This window comes from Engystomops pustulosus, chromosome 5, assembly GCF_040894005.1.
Source record: "Engystomops pustulosus chromosome 5, aEngPut4.maternal, whole genome shotgun sequence".
NCBI classification, from domain to species: Eukaryota; Metazoa; Chordata; class Amphibia; order Anura; family Leptodactylidae; genus Engystomops; species Engystomops pustulosus.
Window position 1 is genome coordinate 8,244,621 of NC_092415.1, and position 13,527 is coordinate 8,258,147.

Genomic DNA, 13,527 nt, shown 5'->3' on the forward strand with positions numbered 1-13,527 from the left:
AGTAATGTCATGTATGTACACAGAGACTGCACCAGCAGCAGAATAGTGAGTGCAGCTCTGGGGTATAATACAGGATGTAACTCAGGATCAGCACAGGATAAGTAATGTGATGTATGTACACAGTGACTGCACCAGCAGCAGAATAGTGAGTGCAGCTCTGGGGTATAATACAGGATGTAACTCAGGATCAGTACAGGATAAGTAATGTCATGTATGTACACAGTGACTGCACCAGCAGCAGAATAGTGAGTGCAGCTCTGGAGTATAATACAGGATGTAACTCAGGATCAGTACGGGATAAGTAATGTCATGTATGTACACAGTGACTGCACCAGCAGCAGAATAGTGAGTGCAGCTCTGGGGTATAATACAGGATGTAACTCAGGATCAGTACAGGATAAGTAATGTCATGTATGTACACAGTGACTGCACCAGCAGCAGAATAGTGAGTGCAGCTCTGGGGTATAATACAGGATGTAACTCAGGATCAGTACAGGATAAGTAATGTGATGTATGTACACAGTGACTGCACCAGCAGCAGAATAGTGAGTGCAGCTCTGGGGTATAATACAGGATGTAACTCAGGATCAGTACAGGATAAGTAATGTCATGTATGTACACAGTGACTGCACCAGCAGCAGAATAGTGAGTGCAGCTCTGGGGTATAATACAGGATGTAACTCAGGATCCGTACAGGATAAGTAATGTCATGTATGTACACAGTGACTGCACCAGCAGCAGAATAGTGAGTGCAGCTCTGGTATATAATACATGTAGTAACTCAGGATCAGTGTCACTCTTAGTCCTGTATATCAGTGGATATTACCAGTGTTTCTCTCTGATGTGAGTCCTGGTGGTTTCCGTGCAGTACTTTGCACATTCGGTGTCCGCAGGTAAGATGTGAGGGGACGCTGCGGTTACGGTGAAGCTCAGTGAAGGCTCCGGCAATGACAGACACGGTAATTAGAGCCAATTGTTGTCCTGCGCCTCCCTCGGTAGTCACACTGCGCACAACAAAGGATGATCGCGGCTGTGAAATTCCTTTTCTAGTATAAATGTTGTCGCAGTGTAATTTGTAGAGCGGACAACAGGTTGGACTGCGACTTTGATCTCCGAAACTTGTGAGACAGCGTTTGATCATCCTGTAAGGTCCAATTTGCGTTCTCTGCGCCGGGGAGACGAGGGATCATTATGTCTGGCAGGAAGTTCTGTGCGTTTATCCTGGGGCTTCAGAATGGCAGGTGGAGAGTGCGGGTCTGTACGTGGCAGGAGTGAAGGGGTTAAACAGCAGATTAAAGGGACGCTCCATACACTGGGGTCAATGTGACTTCATGTTTTCTATCCTTTCATCTGTTCCATGCGGTGACTATACTGTACACCACGGCCGCAGCGACACTTGTCTGATACTTTGTTGCGGCTGCCACGTCCTCATCATCCACGTGACTTCTGCATGCAATCCCCGGGGGTCCGGACCCTGGGACCCCCTCCGATCAGCTATTAAACACACATATGCATTCAGATAAAACCTTACAGCTGAGGGTTTGTTACAGTTGTTTAATGTCCAGAAAATGCTCTGTGAGATGAACCCATTTGCAGCATATTTAATACTGATACATTGTAACAGACCCTCAGACCGTGTATATACCTCTGTGTATGTTCGTACGATCTGTCAGTATAATTGGGATGAGCTCCCATATTACAGCTTGTATTCTTCCTTAAATTACCACCAAATATCTAATACTAACTAACGTAAATAATATTCACGTTCAGTTCAAGTTACAGTATATGTCATGCTCTAGTCACCCCCAGATCTGCATATAATATTTTTTTTATTGTTCCTCAGTATCTATGTTATTTCTGCTCTTCCGGTCACTTCCAGAGCTGCATTGTATAATTTATTTACTCTATCAGTATCTCTATTACAATTTTTACTCTAGTCACCACCAAAGCTCCATTCTACAAGTTTTGCCTTTACAACATTTACCGGTACATTCCCAGTCTGCTCATTCCCAGTCACATCCAGAGCTGTATAGTGGATACTTGGCAGCTACATGACATCATATCCTTGTCACATCCAAAGCTGCATCCAAGAATTCTCCTAGTCACTTATCATGCAGATTATATAATTTCCTTCAGTCCCTTCCAGAGCTGTGTTCAACATGTATCCTGTGTCTGAGCGTATGCCCTTTATCTTCGACTACAGTCGCATTCAAAGCTGCAATCCACCTGCTGCTGCTTACTTAGCACGTATATTAAATTTTATGCTCCAGTCACATCCAGAGCAGCATCAATCCCTTCCACTGGTTATTTAGCCTGTACTTGACATGTTGCGTTCCCGTTGCATTTATCACTTCTGCTGGATGTTTAGTAAGGGCATTATATCATATGCTCCAGTCACATCCAGAGCTGCATTTATCACTTCTGATGGTTGTTTAGTAAGGGCATTATATCATATGCTCCAGTCACATCCAGAGCTGCGTATATCACTTCTGCTGGATGTTTAGTAAGGGCATTATATCATATGCTCCAGTCACATCCAGACCTGCGTTTATCACTTCTGCTGGTTGTTTAGCATGGCATCATATCATATGCTCCAGTCACATCCAGAGCTGCGTTTATCACTTCTGCTGGTTGTTTAGTATGGGCATTATATCATATGCTCCAGTCACATCCAGAGCTGCGTATATCTCGTCTGTTAGATCTTTAGGATGGGCATAATATCATACGCTCCAGTCACATCCAGAGCTGCGTTTATCACTTCTGCTGGTTGTTTAGTATGGGCATTATACCATATGCTCCAGTCACATCCAGAGCTGCGTTTATCACTTCTGCTGGTTGTTTAGTATGGGTATAATATCATACGCTCCAGTCACATCCAGAGCTGCTTATATCACATTTGCTGGTTGTTTAGTATGGGCATTATATCATATGCTCCAGTCACATCCAGAGCTGCGTTTATCACTTCTGCGGGTTGTTTAGTATGGGAATTATATCATATGCTCCAATCACATCCAGAGCTGCATTTATCATTTCTACTGGATGTTTAGTATGGGCATTATATCATATGCTCCAGTCACATCCAGAGCTGCGTATATTTTGTCTGTTAGATATTTAGTATGGGCATTATATCATATGCTCCAGTCACATCCAGAGCTGCTGTTATCACTTCTGGTTGTTTAGTATGGGAATTATATCATATGCTCCAGTCACATACAGAGCTGCGTATATCACATTTGCTGGTTGTTTAGTATGGGCATTATATCATATGCTTCAGTCACATCCAGAGCTGCATTTATCACTTCTGCTGGTTGTTTAGTATGGGAATTATATCATATGCTCCAATCACATCCAGAGCTGCATTTATCATTTCTGCTGGATGTTTAGTATGGGCATTATATCATATGCTCCAGTCACATCCAGAGCTGCGTATATCTCGTCTGTTAGATATTTAGTATGGGCATTATATCATATGCTCCAGTCACATCCAGAGCTGCGTATATCTCGTCTGTTAGATATTTAGTATGGGCATTATATCATATGCTCCAGTCACATCCAGAGCTGCTGTTATCACTTCTGGTTGTTTAGTATGGGAATTATATCATATGCTCCAGTCACATCCAGAGCTGCGTATATCACATTTGCTGGTTGTTTAGTATGGGCATTATATCATATGCTCCAGTCACATCCAGAGCTGCGTTAATCACTTCTTCTGTGTGTGTGTGGCAGGGTGCACCAGAGTCCCCCCAGATATGTGACATCCCCTTATCCTACCTCTTATATCTGGTGCACCCCCTAATGATGACTTCAGCAGATGACCCCCCCCCCCTCCCCCCGCCTGGTATATTTGCAGGGATGATAGAAAGATGAATTTTTAGGCTGCAAAAAAAAAATGTACAAAATGTTATTTTTGATCCCATTATTTTCATTATTACAGTAAAACAATGTAACAATATTGGATAAAATGTGATGAATTACAATTTAACAATTTAGAATTTTGCTCATCAGGACATAGAATGTAACCACCTGTCTTGTAGTCCAGGTCTAATATTTCCCAGTGTTCCCTATGGCAGTCATGTGACCTGTTCTCTGACCACACCGCAGCTCTTCCTGCCTCTCTCAGAGCGGGAAATCACAGCATAGTCTTAAATGACTGCCCCATATTATAAGCACTTTTATAAAAGCTACCAGTCCTAGTCACAGGTCACAGCTGCAGATGTCGTTTCAATGTATCACTCCGATATTAGATCATGTGATTAGATAAATCTGATGTTTAACCTGTTTTTTCTTCCAGACGGAATCAGTGTCAGCGGCCTCCCCGTGTCCAGCCCCTTCCGACACATCGTCAAACCCCGAGTGGAGACCAAACCCCTGAACCCTCCCGAGAGCAGCCGCAGCAGCGACTTCAGCCACACCAAGGTGAGCGGCAGCTGTGCGACCCTCCAGAGCCGCCCTTCAATTCTTCTTGTATTGTGTGTGTATGGAACCGTTTGTAAGATGTCAGATACATCATTCGGAAGATCTTCAGCAGCACAGAGGGTTTAAGGAGAGACTTGTCCTTGTGGCAGGACACGCATTGGTCCTTCAAGCAGCACATCAGGAATGTTATAGAGGAAGCAGCACAGAGTATTTCAGGAGTGCGGTGCAGGGTTATGTAGTCTCCTCAGTGTAACATACCTAGTTAAGGGCAGAGCGATGTCCTGTGGCTGCCGTGTGATTCAGTGTGATGAATGTAGCGCTAATGACACAACCACCGGCTTCTATCTGGTTTGGTGCTGATGTCGATACCAGGTTATTTGTGCCCCGGCAGATCTGCGTCCTCTCTCCCCCCATCCATTTATTGACATAAGAGCAGTGATCCTGCCCGGGTCCTGGGGGAGGCCGCCGCTCATGGAGGGTGCACTGACAATCACTGTGATCTGCAGCATCGGGTGTGAATAAAGGGAATATAAAACTGAGCAAGGGACTAGCACTACTAATGTAAGTATACTAAGGATCAAAGCATACAGAAAACGACCAATTATAAATACACAAAGGAAAAAAGGAAGTATGCTATGATCAGATAGGATAATGGATCAGAAAGGTAGGCGTCCCACCTCATATAATGGACACTACACCTCACCACAGCACCCCTGAGGAAGCCAGTTGGGTGGCGATACGCCTGGGGTCTCGTGCCCCAGTCTCTCCCTACCTCTCCCTGGTCTGTATTTTCATCACCACAGGTAGAAACCTGATCCATTATAGTGCTTTACATAGAGTTATATGATCTTATTTTGATTCACTGCTTCACAATTTGGATCAACCTCTGTTTGGTTTCTACCATATTCTAGTATTTCCACCTGTTTCATTTTTTTGTCATTTACCTGGTCAGGAGAGGCTTTGCTCATTGGGGGGAGCTGGTGTTGGTCAGGTTGACCGGCTTTATCATATGCCAGGTCTCCCTGTTGGTTTACATTTGTGTGTAGTCCACACTTGTGCAAGAATATAACTACTATAATACTGCCCCCTATGTACAGGAATATAACTACTATAATACTGCCCCCTATGTACAAGAATATAACTACTATAATACTGCCCCCTATGTACAGGAATATAACTACTATAATACTGCCCCCTATGTACAAGAATATAACTACTATAATACTGCCCCCTATGTACAGGAATATAACTACTATAATACTGCTCCCTATGTACAGGAATATAACTACTATAATACTGCCCCCTATGTACAGGAATATAACTACTATAATACTGCCCCCTATGTACAGGAATATAACTACTATAATACTGCCCCCTATGTACAGGAATATAACTACTATAATACTGCCCCCTATGTACAGGAATATAACTACTATAATACTGCCCCCTATGTACAGGAATATAACTACTATAATACTGCCCCCTATGTACAGGAATATAACTACTATAATACTGTCCCCTATGTACAAGAATATAACTACTATAATACTGCCCCCTATGTACAGGAATATAACTACTATAATACTGCCCCCTATGTACAGGAATATAACTACTATAATACTGCCCCCTATGTACAGGAATATAACTACTATAATACTGCCCCCTATGTACAGGAATATAACTACTATAATACTGTCCCCTATGTACAAGAATATAACTACTATAATACTGCCCCCTATGTACAGGAATATAACTACTATAATACTGCCCCCTATGTACAAGAATATAACTACTATAATACTGCCCCCTATGTACAGGAATATAACTACTATAATACTGCCCCCTATGTACAGGAATATAACTACTATAATACTGCCCACTATGTACAGGAATATAACTACTGTAATACTGCCTCCTATGTACAGGAATATAACTACTATAATACTGCCCCCTATGTACAGGAATATAACTACTATAATAATGCCCCCTATGTACAGGAATATAACTACTATAATACTGTCCCCTATGTACAAGAATATAACTACTATAATACTGCCCCCTATGTACAGGAATATAACTACTATAATACTGCCCCCTATGTACAGGAATATAACTACTATAATACTGCCCCCTATGTACAGGAATATAACTACTATAATACTGCCCCCTATGTACAGGAATATAACTACTATAATACTGTCCCCTATGTACAAGAATATAACTACTATAATACTGCCCCCTATGTACAGGAATATAACTACTATAATACTGCCCCCTATGTACAAGAATATAACTACTATAATACTGCCCCCTATGTACAGGAATATAACTACTATAATACTGCCCCCTATGTACAGGAATATAACTACTATAATACTGCCCACTATGTACAGGAATATAACTACTATAATACTGCCCCCTATGTACAGGAATATAACTACTATAATACTGCCCCCTATGTACAGGAATATAACTACTATAATACTGCCCCCTATGTACAAGAATATAACTACTATAATACTGCCCCTATGTACAAGAATATAACTACTATAATATTGCCCCTATGTACAGGAATATAACTACTATAATAATGCCCCCTATGTACAGGAATATAACTAATATAATACTGCCCCTATGTACAGGAATATAACTACTATAATACTACCCCCTATGTACAGGAATATAACTACTATAATACTACCCCCTATGTACAGGAATATAACTACTATAATACTGCCCCCTATGTACAGGGATATAACTACTATACTACTGCTCCCTATGTACAAGAATATAACTACTATAATACTGCCCCCTATGTACAAGAATATAACTACTATAATACTGCCCCCTATGTACAGGAATATAACTACTATAATACTGTCCCCTATGTACAAGAATATAACTACTATAATACTGCTCCCTATGTACAGGAATATAACTACTATAATACTGCTCCCTATGTACAGGGATATATCTACTATAATACTGCCCCCTATGTACAAGAATATAACTACTATAATACTGCCCCTATGTACAGGAATATAACTAATATAATACTGCCCCTATGTACAGGAATATAACTACTATAATACTGCCCCCTATGTACAGGAATATAACTACTATAATACTGTCCCCTATGTACAAGAATATAACTAATATAATACTGCCCCTATGTACAAGAATATAACTACTATAATACTGCCCCCTATGTACAGGAATATAACTACTATAATACTGCCCCCTATGTACAGGAATGTAACTACTATAATACTGCCCCCTGTGTACAGGAATATAACTACTATAATACTGCCCCCTATGTACAAGAATATAACTACTATAATACTGCCCCCTGTGTACAGGAATGTAACTACTATAATACTGCCCCCTATGTACAAGAATATAACTACTATAATACTGCCCCCTATGTACAAGAATATAACTACTATAATACTGCCCCCTATGTACAGGAATATAACTACTATAATACTGCCCCCTATGTACAGGAATATAACTACTATAATACTGCCCCCTGTGTACAGGAATGTAACTACTATAATACTGCCCCCTATGTACAAGAATATAACTACTATAATACTGCCCCCTATGTACAAGAATATAACTACTATAATACTGCCCCCTATGTACAGGAATATAACTACTATAATACTGCCCCCTGTGTACAGGAATATAACTACTATAATACTGCCCCCTATGTACAAGAATATAACTACTATAATACTGCCCCCTATGTACAGGAATATAACTACTATAATACTGCCCCCTATGTACAGGTATATAACTACTATAATACTGCCCCCTATGTACAAGAATATAACTACTATAATACTGCCCCCTATGTACAAGAATATAACTACTATAATACTGCCCCCTATGTACAGGAATATAACTACTATAATACTGCCCCCTATGTACAGGTATATAACTACTATAATACTGCCCCCTATGTACAAGAATATAACTACTATTATACTGTCCCCTATGTACAAGAATATAACTACTATAATACTGCCCCCTATGTACAGGAATATAACTACTATAATACTGCTCCCTATGTACAGGGATATATCTACTATAATACTGCTCCCTATGTACAAGAATATAACTACTATAATACTGCCCCCTATGTACAGGAATATAACTACTATAATACTGCCCCCTATGTACAGGTATATAACTACTATAATACTGCCCCCTATGTACAAGAATATAACTACTATTATACTGTCCCCTATGTACAAGAATATAACTACTATAATACTGCCCCCTATGTACAGGAATATAACTACTATAATACTGCCCCTATGTACAAGAATATAACTACTATAATACTGCCCCCTATGTACAGGTATATAACTACTATAATACTGCCCCCTATGTACAGGTATATAACTACTATAATACTGCCCCCTATGTACAAGAATATAACTACTATTATACTGTCCCCTATGTACAAGAATATAACTACTATAATACTGCCCCCTATGTACAGGAATATAACTACTATAATACTGCCCCTATGTACAAGAATATAACTACTATAATACTGCCCCCTATGTACAGGTATATAACTACTATAATACTGCCCCCTATGTACAAGAATATAACTACTATAATGCTGCCCCCTATGTACAGGAATATAACTTCTATAATACTGCTCCTATGTACAAGAATATAACTACTATAATGCTGCCCCCTATGTACAGGAATATAACTACTACAATACTACCCCTATGTACAGGAATATTACTACTATAATACTGCCCCTATGTACAAGAATATAACTACTATAATACTGCCCCCTATGTACAGGAATATAACTACTATAATACTGCCCCCTATGTACAGGAATATAACTACTATAATACTGCCCCCTGTGTACAGGAATGTAACTACTATAATACTGCCCCCTATGTACAAGAATATAACTACTATAATACTGCCCCCTATGTACAGGAATATAACTACTATAATACTGCCCCCTGTGTACAGGAATATAACTACTATAATACTGCCCCCTATGTACAAGAATATATCTACTATAATACTGCCCCCTATGTACAGGAATATAACTTCTATAATACTGCCCCCTATGTACAAGAATATAACTACTATTATACTGTCCCCTATGTACAAGAATATAACTACTATAATACTGCCCCCTATGTACAGGAATATAACTACTATTATACTGCCCCCTATGTACAGGTATATAACTACTATAATACTGCCCCCTATGTACAAGAATATAACTACTATAATACTGCCCCCTATGTACAAGAATATAACTACTATAATACTGCCCCCTATGTACAGGAATATAACTACTATAATACTGCCCCCTATGTACAGGTATATAACTACTATAATACTGCCCCCTATGTACAAGAATATAACTACTATTATACTGTCCCCTATGTACAAGAATATAACTACTATAATACTGCCCCCTATGTACAGGAATATAACTACTATAATACTGCCCCTATGTACAAGAATATAACTACTATAATACTGCCCCCTATGTACAGGAATATAACTACTATAATACTGCCCCCTATGTACAGGTATATAACTACTATAATACTGCCCCTTATGTACAAGAATATAACTACTATTATACTGTCCCCTATGTACAAGAATATAACTACTATAATACTGCCCCCTATGTACAGGAATATAACTACTATAATACTGCCCCTATGTACAAGAATATAACTACTATAATACTGCCCCCTATGTACAGGTATATAACTACTATAATACTGCCCCCTATGTACAAGAATATAACTACTATAATACTGCCCCCTATGTACAAGAATATAACTACTATAATGCTGCCCCCTATGTACAGGAATATAACTACTATAATACTGCTCCTATGTACAAGAATATAACTACTATAATGCTGCCCCCTATGTACAGGAATATAACTACTACAATACTACCCCTATGTACAGGAATATTACTACTATAATACTGCCCCTATGTACAAGAATATAACTACTATAATACTGCCCCCTATGTACAGGAATATAACTACTATAATACTTCCCCCTATGTACAGGAATATAACTACTATAATACTGCCCCCTGTGTACAGGAATGTAACTACTATAATACTGCCCCCTATGTACAAGAATGTAACTACTATAATACTGCCCCCTATGTACAGGAATATAACTACTATAATACTGCCCCCTGTGTACAGGAATATAACTACTATAATACTGCCCCGTATGTACAAGAATATAACTACTATAATACTGCCCCCTATGTACAAGAATATAACTACTATAATACTGCCCCCTATGTACAAGAATATAACTACTATAATACTGCCCCCTATGTACAGGAATATAACTACTATAATACTGCCCCCTATGTACAAGAATATAACTACTATAATACTGCCCCCTATGTACAAGAATATAACTACTATAATACTGCCCCCTATGTACAAGAATATAACTACTATAATACTGCCCCCTATGTACAGGAATATAACTACTATAATACTGCCCCCTATGTACAATAATATAACTACTATTATACTGTCCCCTATGTACAAGAATATAACTACTATAATACTGCCCCCTATGTACAGGAATATAACTACTATAATACTGCCCCCTATGTACAGGAATATAACTACTATAATACTGCCCCCTGTGTACAGGAATGTAACTACTATAATACTGCCCCCTATGTACAAGAATATAACTACTATAATACTGCCCCCTATGTACAGGAATATAACTACTATAATACTGCCCCCTGTGTACAGGAATATAACTACTATAATACTGCCCCCTATGTACAAGAATATAACTACTATAATACTGCCCCCTATGTACAGGTATATAACTACTATAATACTGCCCCCTATGTACAAGAATATAACTACTATAATACTGCCCCCTATGTACAAGAATATAACTACTATAATACTGCCCCCTATGTACAGGTATATAACTACTATAATACTGCCCCCTATGTACAAGAATATAACTACTATAATACTGCCCCCTATGTACAAGAATATAACTACTATAATACTGCCCCCTATGTACAAGAATATAACTACTATAATGCTGCCCCCTATGTACAGGAATATAACTACTATAATACTGCTCCTATGTACAAGAATATAACTACTATAATGCTGCCCCCTATGTACAGGAATATAACTACTATAATACTACCCCTATGTACAGGAATATTACTACTATAATACTGCCCCCTATGTACAGGAATATAACTACTATAATACTGCCCCTATGTACAAGAATATAACTACTATAATACTGCCCCCTATGTACAGGAATATAACTACTATAATACTGCCCCCTATGTACAGGTATATAACTACTATAATACTGCCCCCTATGTACAAGAATATAACTACTATTATACTGTCCCCTATGTACAAGAATATAACTACTATAATACTGCCCCCTATGTACAGGAATATAACTACTATAATACTGCCCCTATGTACAAGAATATAACTACTATAATACTGCCCCCTATGTACAGGAATATAACTACTATAATACTGCCCCCTATGTACAGGTATATAACTACTATAATACTGCCCCCTATGTACAAGAATATAACTACTATTATACTGTCCCCTATGTACAAGAATATAACTACTATAAAACTGCCCCCTATGTACAGGAATATAACTACTATAATACTGCCCCTATGTACAAGAATATAACTACTATAATACTGCCCCCTATGTACAGGTATATAACTACTATAATACTGCCCCCTATGTACAAGAATATAACTACTATAATACTGCCCCCTATGTACAAGAATATAACTACTATAATGCTGCCCCCTATGTACAGGAATATAACTACTATAATACTGCTCCTATGTACAAGAATATAACTACTATAATGCTGCCCCCTATGTACAGGAATATAACTACTATAATACTACCCCTATGTACAGGAATATTACTACTATAATACTGCCCCCTATGTACAGGAATATAACTACTATAATACTGCCCCTATGTACAAGAATATAACTACTATAATACTGCCCCCTATGTACAGGGATATAACTACTATAATACTGCCCCCTATGTACAGGAATATAACTACTATAATACTGCCCCCTATGTACAGGAATGTAACTACTATAATACTGCCCCCTGTGTACAGGAATATAACTACTATAATACTGCCCCCTATGTACAAGAATATAACTATTATAATACTGCCCCCTGTGTACAGGAATGTAACTACTATAATACTGCCCCCTATGTACAAGAATATAACTACTATAATACTGCCCCCTATGTACAAGAATATAACTACTATAATACTGCCCCCTATGTACAGGAATATAACTACTATAATACTGCCCCCTGTGTACAGGAATATAACTACTATAATACTGCCCCCTATGTACAAGAATATAACTACTATAATACTGCCCCCTATGTACAAGAATATAACTACTATAATACTGCCCCCTATGTACAGGAATATAACTACTATAATACTGCCCCCTATGTACAGGTATATAACTACTATAATACTGCCCCCTATGTACAAGAATATAACTACTATTATACTGTCCCCTATGTACAAGAATATAACTACTATAATACTGCCCCCTATGTACAGGAATATAACTGCTATAATACTGCCCCTATGTACAAGAATATAACTACTATAATACTGCCCCCTATGTACAGGTATATAACTACTATAATACTGCCCCCTATGTACAGGAATATAACTACTATAATACTGCCCCCTATGTACAGGAATATAACTACTATAATACTGCCCCCTATGTACAGGAATATAACTACTATAATACTGCCCCCTATGTACAAGAATATAACTACTATAATACTGCCCCCTATGTACAAGAATATAACTACTATAATACTACCCCTATGTATAGGAATATAACTACTATAATACTGCCCCCTATGTACAAGAATATAACTACTATAATACTGCCCCTATGTACAGGAATATAACTACTATAATACTGCCCCCTATGTACAAGAATATAACTACTATAATACTGCCCCCTATGTACAAGAATATAACTACT

The 13,527-nt window shown here is 38.5% G+C and overlaps 1 protein-coding gene across 2 annotated transcripts in view; it reads left to right on the plus strand.

The window, feature by feature from the left end:
• TRAPPC9 (trafficking protein particle complex subunit 9) overlaps positions 1–13,527 on the plus strand; it is a 348,005-nt gene that overhangs the window by 57,274 nt on the left and 277,204 nt on the right. For both annotated transcript variants that reach the window (XM_072151135.1, XM_072151136.1), the window contains exon 17: positions 4,292–4,416. In XM_072151135.1, the coding sequence (XP_072007236.1) occupies positions 4,292–4,416 (125 nt within the window). The remainder of the gene's footprint in view (positions 1–4,291; positions 4,417–13,527) is intronic.